This window comes from Aulostomus chinensis, chromosome 16, assembly GCF_037954235.1.
Source record: "Aulostomus chinensis isolate RoL2024-O1b breed Wild chromosome 16, RoL_Achi_v1.0, whole genome shotgun sequence".
NCBI classification, from domain to species: domain Eukaryota; kingdom Metazoa; phylum Chordata; class Actinopteri; order Syngnathiformes; family Aulostomidae; genus Aulostomus; species Aulostomus chinensis.
The window spans coordinates 10,969,136-10,988,567 of NC_141335.1; the positions used below are offsets into that span (position 1 = coordinate 10,969,136).

Genomic DNA, 19,432 nt, shown 5'->3' on the forward strand with positions numbered 1-19,432 from the left:
AAGGAATATCTCTCTTAATTTTCGGAGCAAAATCGCCGAAAATATAGACGTGGATTGATAATGGTATATTACCATAATCATCAAAATCTGCTGCTATCGATGATGCGGCAATATTGTTGAGCATCTCGAGAACTGACTCCATTTTTCTTTGACAGGCTGCCCTTCTTCTGTTATATTTGCTAAAGCAATGTATCGTTGCCTGTACTGCCAACTTCTGGCAGCACTATGTAGCTTATTTTATTCAACAAAAAAAAGTCCATGGAAATGATAAACTAATATACATTTTCCTTTCTTTCTGAATCCACAATTCACTTAAAGTTTGTTTGACTATGATATCGCACTCACTCACTCACTCACTCACTTACTAAATAAACAGTCTCACCCCACCTGTAGCAGATGTGTGTGAAATCAGTTTCCCCTGGAGCTTTGAAGCTAAACAGGATCCTAAATGGAGCAAAGTTTCTTGTTTAGTGATTGCTTAAATCACTCCACAAGTGCACTAAGACTTCATCAAGAGCGCTGGTAATACATGACACAGGAATACCGCCAGCTGAAACGTGTGGCAGATGGAAAACTTGAGCCGTAATGTTTGATTTACAGCAACTAAATGTAATAAATGAACATGAGTTTCAAAGCTGGAGTTGGTTAGCAAGACAATCTTACAGCCTGCAGATAAAAATTTGGCTCTGGGCCTTGGCCAGGTTGCCAAGTCTAAAGTTTCTGTGCTGTATAACATTAAATATCAACAGCAACATCATTTCCCAGACACAGACCTGTGCCCCATGGAACTTGGTGATGAGAATGGATTTATTACGTGATTCGTCTGTCTTTTAGTGGGATTACATAAACATTTGAAGATGATTTTCACCAAACTTTGTGGAAGGGTTACCATGAGCTAAGGAAAAAACTAGAAAATTTAGGAGTATTTGTTTCAAGTAGTTGTCCTCTTTAACTTTAAAGTAAGCATGTACTGATATTTATCTTTAGTGCATCCATATCGGTTGATATTTGCCTTGTTGACCATTGTCAGCCCGGCAAATAAGAAGGCATTCACAGACGACAGTGAAGACCTTCGTTTTTTGAGGTTATGTTAAAGTTTGTCACAGAAATTTGAGGGATTGATTTTGTCCTCAAAGATGGTGTCAACAAAAACGAACGTCAGTATTAGCAAAATCAAACCAACGAAGCCATCTGCATTGGCTATTTGACAAATGATTATTTCAAACACCGTTAATGATATCCACCAAAAATGTAATAATTGGTGCATCCCAACTTTAATATAATGTTCAAGTTAGATCGTCAGACTTGGTTTAGCATGTTCAACCAGCTTTTTCACCATATGAAATACAAACTTTCATTAAAATCTCCATAATTTATCTGAGAATTTTCTGTTGTGGCTGGATTTGATGTGACGAGAGTAGATATGCATGAGAGGGGACATGAGGAGCTGCAGGCTACACTCTCCCTGTTATTAATATTCAGAGGGCATTTTCAGTAAATTCCCCAAGCCAGCGGCATGTGTTCTGGGGCTCCGAGCAGACGACAAACACTGACCGTGGCTTGTTTACGGCCAACAGTGCATGGTGACATTGCTGATGTTCCACAGGCTGGTGAGGGAACATGCCTCCCATCTTGTTTACAGTGAGTCATCCTCTGTAAAGTCCTGTCTTTCTCTGTGGACATGCTTAGTACTTTTCCAGCTCATGAGCACAGCTGGGACTCTTGCCAGATGTTCTGAATTTAATGAGAGAAATGATCTTGGAGGTTCTGTTTTTCTTTTTTTTTTTTGCCCTGCAGAAAATAGGACACTCAAAGGAAATTGTTGATTAATTGCAGCATCTGAAACACTCCAAACCAGAAACGCAATTTTTTTTTATGAGATACTATTTGTATGCGGCATTGTGGTTGAGTACATGTCAACACGTTGCAATGAATTTCTGGACTAATATTTGATATGACTGCGTAAACATTGTTGTGCTGTTGTTGTTGTTGTTGTTGTTGTTGTTGTTGTTGTTGTTGTTGTTAAGCACATGGCTCTTCTCCACCTAAAGTCACAGGAACCATTTGTTCTGGAACTAAAAAGTTTCCTTCAGTCTATCGGTATCCGCATTTTGACCGCGGATGAAATGCTGCATTCAATACAAGTCGGACGTCGGCTAGAAAATCTAGCGCAGTTGTGTGTCCTATTTGGAAAATTATAGGTTGGATCTTGGTATATTTTCTCACCAACATCATTACAAATGGCAGCAATTGTCCTTCATGAAAAAATATCTGGAATATTAATTTTTTTTGGACATGTTGTTTTTTGTATTCTTTTCATTCTTTAATGGTTGGCAAAGTTTTCGGAAGCTTTACGGACACCCACTTGGCAACTCTGTTGGAAATCTTGGTTTCCCTGTTGCCATGAATGCAACTAAAAACCTCCAAAGATTTGAAAAATTAGTCCTTTGAGGAATGCAGATTCTCATTGGTCAATAAGTTGTAAGATTTTTTTTGTTGTTGCTATTTTACTCCACGATTTATTCATATTATAGCAGTGTAAGCCATGTTAACACAATCAATTTTACAGTCTTTCATAAACATGGCGGGTGAAACAAAATGTAAGTACTGAACCAACCAGAAAAACACCCACTCTAGTAGTTCCTGGGACTTAGGAAAGCATTACCTCTTGTGGTGGGACTTTTGGAGGTTAAATAATATCCCCAGAACTAAGTTTCTCTAGTAGAAATGAAGGTCCTGAGTTCCTGTGGTCAAAAAGGGGCTTTATTCTTATTTAACATATTCAAATATTTAAAACAAAGATTTATAGGTCCGAACACAACCTCACGTGACATTGTTTTTGTTTTTTTTAGGCCTTGAACAACAATGTTTATAAGAATGTGTCACCCTACGGCTCCTTGAATAACATCGTGGATGGACTCAACTCCCTGACGGACCATTTCTCAGACCTTTCCCTTTCATCAGAGCCAAGAAAGCCCAATAAGAGACCCCCACCCAATTACTTGTGCCACTTGTGCTTCAACAAAGGCCATTACATTAAAGACTGCCCTCAGGTAAGACACATAACCCGTATTACATATCAACAACGCGTCACACAACTACGCATTCCACTCTTATCCGCTGTTTTTAATTGAATTAACTGCAACGTGTGATTTTGAACTCCGTCTGTGTCGTCTCATTTTGTTCATACAAGTCAGTGATGGCACTAAAGCTGAGCTCGCTCCCAGCCAATGACCGTTGCTCTCTCTCTCTCTCTCTCTCTCTCTCTCTCTCTCTCTCTCTGGCTCAGGTCTGACCTACTTGTTAAACAGGCTGGCCTCTGTCTTCTGCAGTCATGTGTGCAAGTGTCTGTATATGTGTGCTTGTGTTCCTCCTAACTGCAATAGCGTGTTGCAAGTTATCATCCGTCACAACCACAGTAAAGCAAACTAGTTCAAACTGTCAGCCTACGCATCATCATCATATTATTGGGGATTTTAGAATCCAACAACTTAAACAGTGACAGCCAGCTTCTCTGATTTACATGTTTTCTGCACATGTAGCTGAAGATTAATGCATGTTCTGCTAGCTCTCCTACTGATTCAGCGCTGCAGGTTTGGAGTGAAACACTGGTAAATCAACCTTGAGCTTTAGCAGGGAGGTCATCATGTGCATGCTAATGTGTGACTAATGTGGTCCCAGCTGTTGTCATCTCCTGAAACCTCCTTTAGTCATCTCTCAGACTATCAAGGCCATTTTAGCTTTTACTTTTTTTTGTTGTTAATTTGCATTAAATTTGGTCAGATATTAACTGACGGATGTTAAATGTTAATAGGAGGCTTAGTCAGTGTTAAAAAGATGTGGCTAAATTGCCAGAAAATCCTGGATAATAAATGCTCATCTGCAATTTTCTGTAGTGATTCCAATAATATTTTATGCCAAAAAATACAATCATCCATTGAAGCTATGGACGACCTACTTGCAATTTAGTTTTTAATGTCGTTATCTTGGGATCACACAGGATATAACCTCAAAATCACGAGATAAAAAGCTTTGTTAACTCACAACAAGGATATTAACCAGCGCTATCTTGTTGTCGTGGTTCTTTTCTTGGATCTCATCACTCAGTAGGTAGTTAAAAAAAAAACCCTCTGTTTAATAAATGCCTCTACACTGGAAAATGATTTCTGAACTGGCGAATTCTTTATCGGCACCAATTTTGGGCTGTTTTGGTCCGACACTGTGTTTTGTTAGGAATTAAATGGTTACAAGCGCTTTCTTTGACTTGTGGAGGTTTATTTTTCCACTTTGAATAAAACAAATTTTATAGGCTAACTATCTGTAATTAAGGAGGAGAAGCAGATAAAATGGACATAACATGGACAAAACACTGTTGAGTTCCCCTATTAAATAATGAGGTATTAATTGAGAGAACACAGTAAATTTAAGAATGCTCATATCAAGAAAATGTTTCGTTTTCATGGCCTATAGACTTAAGACCGTTCATCCTCATTGATGAATCTAATATTCTATCTTTGGTAATTAAACTTTTGCTTTAAAAAAAAACATGACTATGTAGTTTTACTCATGCGCCCCCTGCAGGCAGGCAGAAGAAGAAGACTGGCAGCTACCAACCAGCTGTTAACACAGAGATTTGCTCAAATCTTGTTCTGTGGTAAGCTGCCTGGATCTATGCTTCATCTTCTGAGTACTGGAAAGAGATCTTTGCCTCTGAGCAATGGTGCAACATGATCACTCAGCTACTCAGTGACAAACCTGTTTATAGCATTTGCACTCTTGTCCGGCCAAAAATACAGTGTCCATATAAAAAAACTATAGCCTAATCAAGGTGATGATTAATGGAGTTCTACAGCGCCTTGTAAAGTTAAACTCCGGGGCTGAGACTGCAGTCTGAAGATCATCCGATTTCACAGGGAGGGATACGGTTGTGCAGCATTGTGGAGTTTTTTTATTCAAAAAGTTGTTGGACTCATGGTGCCTCATAATCTCTCTCTTTTGCCTCTCCCTTATTTTTTCTCTCCCTTTCCCTGGGTGAGGTGCAATAGCAAAACCCCAGCCCCGAGTTTCTGTTGCATGGAATGGTAACGAGGAGCAGATGTGAGATTAAAATGCTTTGACTCGCCCCATGACATATGATGGCTGATCTCAGGAGGGCTGTAAAAGACCTGTGTACTGATGAAATATCTCCTGGACAGCTCCAAACTCCAATGTGTGGGAATTAGATCATCTATTGACCATTCCAAAGGGAATTTGGGCTGTAGTATATCATGCAACATGTAACTTTTGCCTTTTTTTTTAAGGTTAAAGACTGGATATGCTGATGCTAGCAAGTTTTCATTAAGTAATACATAACATAGCATGTTTCTAACTTTTCCATATCGCTATATTTTTAAAACTGCATGAGGTGCACTTTTTGCCTGATCATCGTGAATTTCTTTTTTTTTAAATGAATATGTTAAAAGTATATTAAATAAAATCTGTAAAATGAATCTAGTTATTCTTGGGTTCCCTCTCAGCCGTCTTCTGGTTCATATTTGAAATGTTGTTGAGCTGCCAAAAGTAACTCAAACGCCTCCACACCTACACAACGCCATCATGGTTATTTATGTCTCTCCTGGGCTTTTCCCTCTTAAATCTTTACCTTCCATTCGTGCTACATCACTTACACTATTGCCCAGTCACCTGTCATTGTGTTCACAATAGCCAAAGAGAGTTCAGTCTTATTTAGCCAGCTGAAGACCCATATAACAGCTGTGACACACATTTCTCATTAGAAACATGTTTTTTATGGCAACGGCGTTTGGCTTGCTCATCCACGAAGATTTCTCTCAATATTTCATGTGCTACATTATCATTGCATATGTTTCGTGCCCATGGAGTGTTTGATGGATGCCCTGGAATGTATTTAAGGATGAACGCATCCCTGCTAATAGTCTGTCCTGTACAGAGGTGCGGGGCCAATGAAAACTCCTGCCTCACAGACGGCTGCTGAGCAGAAGCACATTCTGATGGCCCGCACGCTTTTCCTCCTCTACTTCATCTTTCAGTGTCTCGTTTTATACTTTGACACCGAAGTGTCCGTTTGTTGTAAATAGCTGATTCATAGCCCCTTTGTCTCATTTGATGTTTCATTTTATTAAATGGATAAGTGTCATGCCATATTTTCTTACTGTCACTGAAGGGAAAAAAAAGAGCAACTGTGGATTGATATATTCGCTTAACTACTTCCTGTGTATCCAAACTTAAAATAACATTTCTCAGTGCCATCCCTAAAATGATCTAGAAATTATTATAACACATCAGTGAGCCACTGGTTCTCCTGGCTGACGTGTTCTTTAATTAACTGGAGTTTTTTTCATCTTCTCAATAAATCACAATCTGTCCTACTGCCAGAAGTACTCACTGACTACAGAGCCTCAAGTGTATTCATTCATTTTTGGCTAAAAATACTACCCTGCAAAAGGGTTATTTACTCCAATTTGAGAAGGATTTGCCTGGAGACTGCAGAGCAATGTCCTCCTCGTATTTATAATGCAATTTTAGTTTTCATGGGCTGCAACTTATGATTAATATCATAATCAGTTCATCCTCTGATCATTTTCACACTAAATCAAAGAGTCGTCTAGTCTTTAAAATATCAAATAAGTGAAAAAATGGTCATTGCAATGAGACCAAAGTCATGCGTTTAAATTTCCTCCGTTGTCATCTGATAGTTTGAAACCAAAATAACTCTGTTTTATCTTTCATAAATGCTAACAAACAGCTCTAAATTACGTTTGAGTCAGGAACCAGGAACATGTTTGACAATTTTCCTTGAAAACCGACTGAAACTATTCACACTTAACCTACTGTTTCCGATTAATTTTCTTTCAAACAACTAATCAATTTATAGTTGAAGCTGTAATTTTTGATCTGATTTTGGTTGGAACCAGAGGGTTAAGGGTTGGTACCTCACAAGGAGTGCTTGTCACAAACTTTTGGAATAAGCTCAGCATGTAAGTTTCGTATTCGATGTTTTTTTTCAAAATGAGTTGATTTCAAATGTGAACACAAACAATAAGAATGATGTAAAAGGGAAATGAATTAGTGATATGTTTAGTACTGAATTGAGCTAAATGCTAATAACTGTAATAGCAGTGTTACTTGTGACCTACTTGTTTTTTTTAGTAGTGCAAATGTGATATCAGGTTCTATAAAATTGAGTTTTTGCTGATGAAAGCGCTCGCATGCACTTATACACACTGGTTGGTCCAGCACTTTATCCTCTGTAGGTTCTTTATCTCCTCCACTGCTTGGTTCAGGGTCAGTAAGAGTAAGGAAATTTGATATTTGAGGTTACCAAAGTATTTATACATTACTTGAACTTTAAGGCCTATTTTTGTTATAACATGTTATTATTGGAAGCACTTATGGTTCAGGCTTTTTTTTTTTCTAGGGAACTCTGGCTAGTGGAAGCCACAGGCCTGGCTGCAGCTGCCCAGCACTCCCTGCCATGGGGACAGAGGTGTTATGTAAACTGGCTTTTATTGGGAAAATGAGGTTACTCCCCCAGTTATGAACAGAATGCCCCGCACTACCATGCTTTGGCTCCTTTCCAAGATGTCTTCCACTTGCACTCATGATTCGGTTCTCCTCACAGTGACACACAGATGGCCCCACCTCTGATTGGAGTGATCGCAATGATGAACTGAATGTCATATTCTTGAAATGTCGCCCTGTAGAAAGATGAACTCATGGAAAATGTCTTTGCTGGAATGCAGGTTTGTGGGTATGTGGGGGTGGCTGCAGCAGTGTGTGCTGGTCTTTGAGCAACCAGTTACCATGCCCCATTCCTGGCCTTAATGCATTCCCGGCCTGGTCACTCTGAATTATAGCTTCCTTAGCATCATTTATATTCTTCTGAGAAAGGTCAGATATTTTGAAACTGGTAGTATACTTTTATTCCCTTTCAAAAACTTTAAAAGCAAAAAAAAAAAAAAATACTACTAATTCCTGAGAAGGGAATAGATATTTGTAAAATTGCCTTTTGTTCACTCGCTCCAAATCAGTGAAGGTATACAGACAATCTGTCAAAGGGAATATGACCGAACTGCAAAATAATTTGTGTCCTTGCATCCCGTTGTTTCCTGTAGGAAGCCAACTGAGAATATAGGCTTCAAGGGCCATTGGTGCAACAGTAAAACATTTCATTCTTTACTAATGAAAGGTCACGCAAGTCACCGCCCACTACAACAGATTTTTTTTTTAACCTTCATAGAACCATGCTGTTTCCCACCAGATCCAATCTTCAGCTTCATTAACACATTTAAAAATGACTCCACTATTGTGAGAACTTGCTTGTTTACACAGAACCAAACAACACTGGCGTAATGGCGCTCCGTGGAGAATTTTATTATGCATTCTGGCATCATGAGTGAACCGTGTCGTTTTGATTCCCACTTTCCCGCTAGCTAAAAACTCTGCTAACAACTGTTAACATCTGGCTTTTCTCTGCAGCAAAAACAGCTTTAATCAGCAGTCACTCCCAGGTGAAATGACCCTGCAGATGCGTGTATTTATCAAAACTGACCCGGGTGGATGTGGTTATTTTTTCGGCCCTCTTCTGGTGCTGTCAACATTCGTATGCAAGCTCAATATACTAAACTATAGACCTGGTTTGACATCAACATTTTCCTCTTGTGGTTGCATTTTTAATATAGAACATGACACGTTACATAAAAAAGCGGATTGCCACCTCCTTATCTACCTGCAGTGGGAACGATTGCGAGGGTTACCAGCAGTGCAATACTCTCCCCTGGAGGAGGGTCTTTGTGTACTGCTTACATGGCAGAGCTATGATGACCTGCCTCAAAAATTTATCAGGATATAAAATGTAGATACATTTTGGATCACCAAAAGTCATAAAACAGCTTGTAAGAGGCTGATACATCTGAATAGTATTTATTGTTGGATCGCTTGTCCACTGACAAAAACAACTGCCCACATGTCTCATTTGGCTTGCTGTAAGGATACGTTACACCATTACTTCTCTTGAACTGAATGTTGTGTGTGTCACCATCAGTACTATAGCGGAAGAGTGGGATTAGGAACGTCCCAGTGTGTTGATGAGAGGGACATGACGCGTATTGATCCACATACAGTGACTTCTTTATTGCGCCGGGACAATACGCCTTTTTGTCCAATTATTTTTGGTGTCTGCGGAATGGAGTTAAATATAACATCAATTTCAAACCCCTAACTTCTCTTGTTATTTCTGTTTTTGCTATTTCTGAGGGAATACTGGCAGATGGCACTTGTGTTGCTCACTGTCAACAGTGAGAATTAGGAATAATTCAGATGAATGAATGAGGGGGGGGGGAGCAAGAATTAATGTGTCAAATCCACGGATTCCTGCCTCCGATGACTGTATCTCCTCCAGCGTGTATCTGATTGTGACCATATGTCAGTTACAGCGATGGGCCTCACACCTCAAATGGTGCTAATTTCAGCAGCAGTGTGTCCTTTGTGACAAATGGTCAGCATAATCTCCAATAACAGCGTTGACCAGGAGACCTGAGGAGAGCTGTGAAATGATGACACCAGAGCAAAATCACACTTTGAGTGACTTCTAACTTACCCAAATTTGTGTTTTACCTTTGGTCGTGGTGATAAACTTAATGACTAGTCATCATCTTTAGCATAACAAACAGAAGTGTTATTCTGACTGAGAAGTATTAGGGTTTAAATCTTCCAGTGTTTGCATTTAACAGAGCAGTGATCCCTTTCCAAATAGGCTGGCAGTCATGCTGGGATAACTCTGTAACCGCTTTGTTTTGATGGTTCTGTTTGTTGTTTGTGCTCAGCTGTGTATGTGTGTGTGTGTGTGTGTGGGGGGGGGGGGGGGGGTCAAATACACATTGCAAGTTTCTAATTTACAAATGTTACGTCACTGCTATCTAAGTGTACGTTGGTGAAATCAAATAGTAGCCCTGTATTGGCTCACTACATTTTCTGCAGTGTGTTGCTATAACTTCAATTGAGTTTGAGATAAGGTCATATCAGACTTCTATCAAGACTTGGAGATGAGCTCTGCCCTCTGAGCAAGAATTTGCTCTTCCTTTTCTGTAAATCACATTAAACAGTGGAACAGGAATGTCTGAAAACTGAACTAAGTTAGCATAGTTGAAAATCCAGTCCCCTCGTCTCAAAGTCCCTTTTTTTGGGAACGAGTTTTCATTGAAACCCTTGGAAAATGTCAGTAACTAAAGTGATAACATTCTACAATACGGCTACTACGATAACAGTTAGTTAATGCTTATTTACCCATTAGTTAACAATCCAGTAATCATTTATTAAATGCGTTCATGTTAAATTTATGGGTTCCAGCAAAGATGGATGGAAAAAATACAGTTAGGTTGAAGTGTTACTTCAGAGATGAATATTCCCCTCTTTCTTAATAAGGGTCACAAAGTCTGGCGGTGTTTATGTGTCTCGAAAAAGAAACTGTTGCTCAAAAGAGGTTGTCATGGATATTAAACATCACAAAGTGCAGAGGTAGTTGTGGTGAAGTTAAATTCATGTTTTCATGGTTTATTTGTTTATAGCCTAAAGTTTTGTACTGTGTGCTTTATTAAACTTTAGCACTGGATAAATAATTGTTGGTTGGGCCGCTTCATTGCTTCTCACTTGGATCCTGTACAAAAGTAGCAATTTAGCTGAACGGAGTTTGTGTTCATTTTGCTGTCGGATTGCCATGTGTTGGTCTGCTGTGCTGTTTTTGTTTTTGATGGTCCGCTCAAAGTCGTCCTGCTGTTTTTTTGTTTTTTTTTTTACTGCTAGTGAGGCTAGTATGCTAGCTTAGACATCTGAGTTGATGCTATGATAAGCATCGATTACTAGCATTTATCATCTGTAACGCCTGGGTGGTCCCTCAGTTCAGTATGAGTTAAAATATGCATTAATCTGCAATATGCATCTAGTGATAAGAATTAATGGTAAGGCAGCACAGTTGCTGCGTATATCTGAATATCAACTTTACAGTTATCCCACCAGCAGGTTTACATGTTGTATTTGATGGTTTAAAGTTACTTCTGGCGGTTGTGTTTCTCATTTTATGTGATTACCGGCAGATATGAAGTCCGGATTTATGATTGTTTATTTTATTGCTGAATCTAAACTGAACCAGTGTGTTCATGCCTTTTTATTTTTCCCTAATAATTTTCAATCACATAAACAGCCATGGTTGTTTTTGAGAACATTGCTTGTTCTTATTAATTCTGGCATGTTTGTGTTATGTCCTGAACCCTGGAGTGGCTGTCGAGAGGAACAAAAAAGTGGACTTAGAGAAGAAAACTGAATAAACATTTTGAGGCCATGAGATTGATGGATCTCAAGATAGATGACAGCAAAAGGAAGTTTCTAATAAGTTATTTTTTTGGGGGGGGGGCCAAATGTAATCCTGGGAGTCAGCGTGTAATACTAATGTCAGTTCAACATAGAATACTAATAACAGCGGATGTTGAAATTCTGATGGTCTCCCAGCAAATTTCCTACTCCTAATATCTTCACAACATATTGTTTTCCTTTCATATTTTGATATTGATAGTTTTTTCATTTTTGAGTCAAAGTTCAGAGGTCAGACCAGCGTTGGAATTAAACAATTTGTTCTCGCACCATTATTGCTCTTGTTCTTTTTCTTCTAAACAGTAGATGTCTGTAATTTGCTTCCTGTTTTTAAGACTGAATTGAATGTCGAAAAAAATCTTCTTTTTGTGTAAAATTCAAATATTTGTATAAGAACCTATGAATGAATGAGGCCCATAGATCCTATATTTGCATTTATCCTCTCTATATTTAACCAACTCTTGCCTTGACTGAAAGAAATCCATTATGAAATAATTTACATTTTACTCCACCAGCTGTTTTCTTTCATCTGACTTCTGTTCCTTCGCTCTTGATGCATCCTGCAGTTTGTGAACCCTCTCGATAAACAATCTTTCTACACCACAGTCTCAATTTATGGTTCGTCACAAGAGAATGCTTCACAATTCACCCCCATGATCTCTGTACCCTGCGGGGCAGCTCTGACATGGCTTCGGCCTTTCGCCGTGGCAGACAGTTTGGATGCTTCATTGTCATGGCTGTGTCTGACAGAGAGAGACAGAGTATAAGCCTGAGACGGGCACTACAGCTAAGAAACAGCGAGCCAACGAAAGGGGAGTGGGGACACTTCCCCTGAAAGGAAATCAAAGTTAAAAGAATGATAAAAGTGTGGTTTCCTGCCAGCTGGTTTGCGTTCTGGACAGAAATCCCATTCTTCCTCTCAGTTTTTGCTGAGAACAACAATTGCACCATTTCCTGTTTTGGTAACCGTGACACTTAACCTCATCTCTGTGAGGCACTCTGTGGGTTCATTTAGATATGTAAACTCCCACCTGCTCTGGGATCAAATGTAAATATATGCCAGAACAATAATGGAGGTTTGTCATCAAGAGTCAGTGTCTTGCTTTATTACATTTGCGCCTGGTGTCATGCGAGTAGTGTCTCAGGTTCAGGTAGGAAATACACCAAGAGTGTATTAAGGGGGTCTAAATAATGCTTAATCAGCTAATAGTCCCTTATATAGTGTTTTCTCTGGTCCTCCAGCCGTGCTGCTGAGACACCGGTGTAAAATACAGGCTGAAGTTAATAAATGAAAATAAACAATCTGTTTCGGCCAGTAGGTCATCACGTTGCTTTATGTAAGCAAGAGAAACCAGGTCACCTCTCATTTTAGAATCCTGTCGCTTTGTCCCGCACCATCTTTCTCCACTTTGAACACTTAAACATGCAGTACTTTAACCCTCTAGTGAATGCAGTTTACTGTCTACATCGGGATACACCAGCATCACCAGCAATTAACCGTCCTGTAACTCCTTGGCTTTGGCTTTAACACAATGTCAATGTCATTGGGGTTAGCAGCCATACTGAGGTCTCAGGAACCAGAACAGGATGGTTCATGTTTCACTGAGACAGGAAGGTCAAAGGTCAGATATCTCACTACAATATAATAATCTTTTAGCGGACCGCTCTGGAGGGTTTGTTGGCTTATAAATTTAACTACCTCTGGTGTAGGCCATGTATTTAACTCATATATCATGACATCATTTTTGTCCACGCCTTTCCGTTATATATGTAGCACGCAAGTGAGTTTTCAGAGCATGACCCTTAACCTCTCAACCAATTTTTCATTACGTTGCGACTCCTTTCCTTTAAACCTCATACTAAGTATACACCATCTGAAACTGATATTGAAGCAAATTGCTGGATCAGGTACTGCAGCAATGAGATTAATCTGGGGACAATCTCCCTTTCACCAAGTTACTTGTTTATGCTACTTATGAAATATGATTTTATTGTGCAGAACATAAAACCAGTGTTGGCTACTTTGTCTTTACTGTTTGGGCTGTAAAACGGAATTTGATTTGGGGGAAATAATGGTCAAAATCTGATCCATTTGGTCTGATAACATTTGGAAAGCGGCCGACAGACGTTAAGAATGAACTTCTCCAAGGATAGCACCCATGTTTGTTAGTTTGTCTGTATGACTGTCAGCAGAATTACCTCAAAACTATTGACTGTGAAACTGGATGGTTATAGCATTGGGCAAAAAGGTTGTTACATTTTGGGGCAGGTTCCTTTTAGCCTTTTAGAGTTCAAGCTGAAATTTAAGTCCTCTAATCTCATTTCATGTGTATAGTTCCTACACCCTGATGGTTACAATAACTTAATCTCTCTCTCTCGAAAGGGAATTCAAGAGCTTCGAAAAAGGAATTTATATTTCAACACACCAAAACCACCAGACTCAAGCATCCATAGTGCACTGGCACATTTGAAGTTTCAAGCTTATCTCCAGTTGTTGATCGCTATGTGGTTGAACTAATTGCTCCTCGTAGCTGCACCGGTTCTTCCACATGTGAACAACAGGGATTCTTGAGCGTCTGACAAGAGAGGGTCGACAAGCAGAACGAGACACCGAGAAACTGCGAGTGCTGGCACACAAGACTGGATGTGGGGTGTCAAGAGATCAGGGACTGACACTGCTTGCTTTGTGTTGTGCTTGAATGAGCACCTTAGGGCGAGACTGCAGCTCTGAATGGGCAGCATTGGGGAAAGCCCTAGTGGTGGGAATGGAGGCTGGTAATTAAGGCAGGCATTGTACGTCTGTGGATCTGCAAAACAGAGAGGTCAGGAAGGCAGGCCGGCATTGTTCCCTCAACAGGGACCTCACTGCATTGCAGTGGTGCGTCACACTCAAATAAGTCCGGGAAGAGCCTTTTATCTTAGCCAGGAAGAAAAAATTACAACAACAAACCACACACAGGCAGTCCTTTATAGTCTGTTTGTCTATATGTCGACATATAGGGGCCCCTTCTGCTAGTTTGATTCTGTTACCGTTTCTTCTCTCTCTGTAGGCGTGTTGAAGTACTTTTCTGGCAGGAGCTCCAGAAACAGGACGGCGTTAACTAGAGATTAAAGCACAGTTGCGTTCAATATGTGAAGCCACGGGGGTGCAGACTCAGCAGAGGTGAATCCAAATCAGCCCCATGATAAGCTAGGGGAAGTGCTTCAAGTTAAGATTTATTTGAACAACTTCAGACGATGAAAATAAATGAGGAACGCAATGAGCGGAAAAAGGAAGGAAGCTACTTATAAATATACGACAATAATATTCACAATATCATCAACATAGATTATGAAATAAGAATTAGACTGTTTTGGTGCATCTGAGACTGTTGAGGAAGATTCGGTTACATTTGAAAATAGGCTTTGTTCTATTTTTTCTTAACAAAGTGGATTTACAAAAGTAAAAAAACAAACAAACCCAAAACTCACTTTTCAACATGGAGAATGATAGCACCATGTGAAATATTAATAAAATAGTAGATGAGTATATATTTATCAGCAGAGCTGGTATTTGTTTGTACTTTGATGTGCTGCTATCCCAACCCATAAGGAATGATTTCAGTTGATGTAAACAAAAAACTTTAATCAAATAAGATTTACTTGCATTTTTACTGCCATCATGTGTTCCCCTGAGCTGGATTTACTTAGTGTTTTTATAAGTATTAATGTAAACAGATTTGGGGTATTAAAAATGTGAGAGGCTTTTTTTCTTTTTCTTTTTTCAACCTCCTCGCTCTGCTGTGTGTCGGGAAGTTTCTGGCAGGGATGAGGGCGAGGGGGAGGTGCACCATGGGAATGTTTTTACAGGGTGACCCCTGATCTTCCTTCCAGTCGCTGCAAAGGCTCTAAGCGTCTATCTCTGCTCTAACACTCACTCAGGCAGGTTACCAAGGAAAGAGACAGAGACTGAAGAGACGCTGCTGTCAAGGCTTATCAGGGATGCCGGTGGCATGCTGTGTCATGCTGTAACTGTGTTTTTCTTTCTTAGTGTCACAGCCAACAGTCGACCGTCCTCAGTATGCTTACAGTGTGTTAGAAGAAGATTTACTAAACTGGATTTTTAAAAAATGCGTTTAAATATGTTAATCCATTTCCTACTTAGATAAAATAAGATTATTCAGGCATGGATATCATTCAGTCAGCCCCAAACTGGCCCAGCTTCCTGCAAATGTTCCGTAAGTCCCGCTGGACTATTTAACCTGGAAGTCGTGGAGGAGGTGACACCATGGCAGGTGCTAGGGCAAAGCCGAAACATCTCTGGATAGACAAAGAGAAAAACTCTAAACTCAGGTTAAGTCTGTTTTCTCTTTAATAGTTTTTGAATTTAAGTCCACCGTTCAGCAGGGACGCCACTTGCTAACTTGTTTGGTATGTGACACAAAAGGTGGACTGTAGGAATGTCTGATTGCAACCAGCTGTAATGGGACTTACTGCCACCTACTGTTAAAAATGTGAACATACTTCCATCAAGCCACAGCCGTGGTTACCTGTCAACATGTTGGGTTTTTTTAGGTGCTATGCAGAGAAAACGTATAGATCCAATATAGCATTGACGTTAAACTGTCACTCAGATTAGTTCACAACACATCCATCCAGGCGGTATCATGTACATGCAAACATAGTACGGTCTTCCTGTGGCAGATGACGAGATGTTTTGTGCACCTCTGTATTCCCCTGTCTGCCATTCAACCTGCTCTTGTCATTCACTGGACTGGTAACCTAACGCTGGTGTGCAGCTGCACAGCTCGTTGGGCTTAGTGGGACCGTTGTTAAGTCCAAGGCTAGGAGAGGGCAGGGGGGAATTTCACACCCACATCCCCACTTAGCATTAGCCCTTAACGCCCAGTAAATATGGTAAGCGTGGGTGTATTTTGAACATATCTTACATCCATGGAAAGAAGCAGCTTCCATGTCCGGCCAGTGGGTTGTTGGAGCGAGCTTCATCCAGGTTATGCTCCTGGGCCTAATTGGCTCATATTTGTGTTTTCTATGAATGAAGCGTGAAAAGACAGAGAGAGAGAGAGAGAGAGAGAGAGAGAGAGAGAGAGAGAGAGAGAGAGAGAGAGATGCTGTCAAGGCTTCCAAATGTTTTGGTTTGAAGCAAAACACTGCCATGCTTGACTCTCAGGGGTTTCCATCAGTCATTCAAGAACATGACACTGAGATCCGTGGCCAATTAGGGATGCTGGGTTGTGGAAATGTAGGAATCTGGGAATCAGAGTTTGGCAAAGAGTGCACATGCATGGTGATATGCTTCTGCAGCTGTCTAGGACATGAATGACGTAGGTCTGTTACTGAGGAGAAAAACATGCACATGTACACACATGCTTATATGCACATAACATTTAGCAAGCCAGAGCTGTCGGGCGTAACATGATTCTTAGGAAGAGTGGTCTGTCGGGACACTAATAAAAACGTGATATTAATTGAATGAATAGTTTCTCATAGTTTGGAAGGCCACAATTGGAGTATTAACTGTCATAACACTGAAATCAGCTGCTTAGAACAACTCATAATATGAGACCTCCACCTCCAGTTTATCATAACAACTACAAATTGCAAGTTTCTTTTGTAATAATTAAAGATGACTTAGCTAGGATTTATTTTAATCTAAAACAACAAAGCCGCATATTATAATGTCAGCTTTGGCATTTGTCTTTCGCAGTAATTGAAAGCCACATTGTTACTTGCAAGTAGAAAATGTTATGTGTTCTTCCTACTAAGCTACTGACTGGAAATATATTGTTAAAAGTTAAAAACACATGGACGTCCGTGAGAACTAGAATCTTGGGGGGAAGTTTCACCCCTTTGGCATGTTTTGTTTTTATTATTGCAGCAATCCTGCCTGCATATGTTTATTTGAAAGAGACATACAAATAGAATTGAAACACTTTTCATGCTGTTTCTCTGAATCGGATTTAACAAATTTTCTTGATGACATTTAGAAGCATGAAATATATTTTTTGATACTTTCTGGCAAAGCCCCCTCCACTTATCTACATGACTGATAGCTGTGGGATGTTTTAACTTTCGCGCAGCTGTCTTGATTTACCTTTTCCCCATGTGATATCTCAGCATGTCAGAGAAGAGACTAAACATTATGGCCAGTGCTGTTACCAGACTTTACTTGAATCTCAAAAAAAAGAGAAGTTAAATCTCGACACTCGTTTTGTTTTAGGAGCGTTACAGACAGCATTTTTGTGTGTGTGTGTGTGTGCGTGTGTGTGTGTGCGTGTGCTGTGTCACTGTGTCTTCCAATAGAAACACACACACACACACACACACACACATACATAACCATGCACAGTGCACTTAAACTGCCAAGAAGAAGCCATTTCCTCCAATGGACTATTTTGGCGTCAACGTGGGGCTGGAAATGGACTTGTGGTTATTCTTTAAAACAGTCAAGAGTGTTTATCCTCTTGAAATCCTCCCTTTTGTATCACAGTGAGATAACAAACCCATTTATAAAGACTTGTGACCTCAACGGTTAAACCCAGAGACCCACAAGGGAAAACTTTTAACCTCAAGTGTGGCTGCCCACAAGATATGCAGCTAATTTAATTGCCGTGCACCTTTTATAAAGAGAGCTCAAATAGCATTTGTGTGATTTATTTCACACTCTTTCAGATGTGCGTGGCTTCCCGATATCGCTTCATATTTTCAAATACCTGTGGATTTGAATAAGATTGTTGTGGTGTCTTTCCACACTGCAATTTGTCTCCTTTCTGTCTCTGTGTTAACAATTTTCTTCCTGATACAGAATTAATACAGCAACAACAAAAAAAGAGGAAGAAGAAAACAGAAACTCACAGGTATATTTAGACCTACATGCCACTGGGATATGCTGATGTGAGTCAACAGCTCTTAACAGTGTTATGAAGCACTTATGAATGTCTGAAATAAAAAGCTTCTTCATGATGAATTCTATTTAAGAATAGCACCCTAACCCACATGGGTGCAGCACAAGTTCAGAAGAGTGCCTGTAGTCATACATGGTAACGTGCACCCCTAGGGGCTTTTTAGTGTATGTCAGGGGGCGTGTGGGAATTTATTTTAGTTAAATAAATAACAGACTTATATAATTTACCAAAGCCTCTGTTTCCTCCCTGAATGACAAAGATCCTCAGCGAAACACATAACCATAAATGACTTAATTATTCCCAGAATAAAAACATAGTTCAACTTGTTCAACAATATAGCTTTAGTGTGGAAAAGAAGTTTGATCTTACTTACTTTAGAGTTTTTAATTCTATTATAACTGTCGCTATTTAAGATGCATATGCTGATTTTTTTCTTTTTGAGTGGGGTACATTATTATAAAAAGATTCACAACCGCCGCTCTAGTAAGTTCGCATACCGTTCACTGAATAATGTCGCCAAAACAAAGCCAGTCACGACTCTCTTTTTTTTAAATCAGTGCATCCAGACATTTTATTATTCTACACTTACAGTTTCCATGATTCATTTCAAAGTTTTAAATGCGTATGTGCTACATTTCCTGCAGCCCCTCAAAGGAACGAGTTACCACTCAAACGTAGCGCAGTCAGTTCTTGGCTTCCTTGTCACAACCATTAATGAAGATGACAAAGTAAAGACGGTTCTATTATCTGTTGAGGTTGATGACGTGATTTCAGAAATAAACCGCAGTAAATAAAACGCTCTGGAGGATTAAGTTTATTATTAATAATATACTTTGGGATTATCAGAGTACTTTTTAGTGTTCAAGACATTTATGTTAACATCTTGCAACCCTTGATGGAATATTGTGTGCATCTGTGCAAAGTTATCTTTGTAGCATACAGAGTGTGTGTGTGTGTTTGTGTGTGCATGCAAGTCCAAACGGGTGACTTCTGTTATGTGGAGTACATGATTGTGTAACGCTGAAGTTTATATTTAGACACAACCGAACAAGATAACAGTGCTTATCTGGGCAGTTGTAGATGTGGAGGCAGCGAGTGGAGGCCATGGTCATCTCCACCATCATATCCAAGTCAGATACAGTGTC

General features: G+C 39.7%; 1 protein-coding gene across 1 annotated transcript in view; it reads left to right on the forward strand.

Annotated features, from left to right (window-relative positions):
- Positions 1-19,432, forward strand: part of zcchc24 (zinc finger, CCHC domain containing 24) — a 37,748-nt gene that overhangs the window by 2,347 nt on the left and 15,969 nt on the right. The window contains exon 2 of the mRNA XM_086180885.1: positions 2,853-3,053. Within this exon, the coding sequence (XP_086037011.1) occupies positions 2,853-3,053 (201 nt within the window). The remainder of the gene's footprint in view (positions 1-2,852; positions 3,054-19,432) is intronic.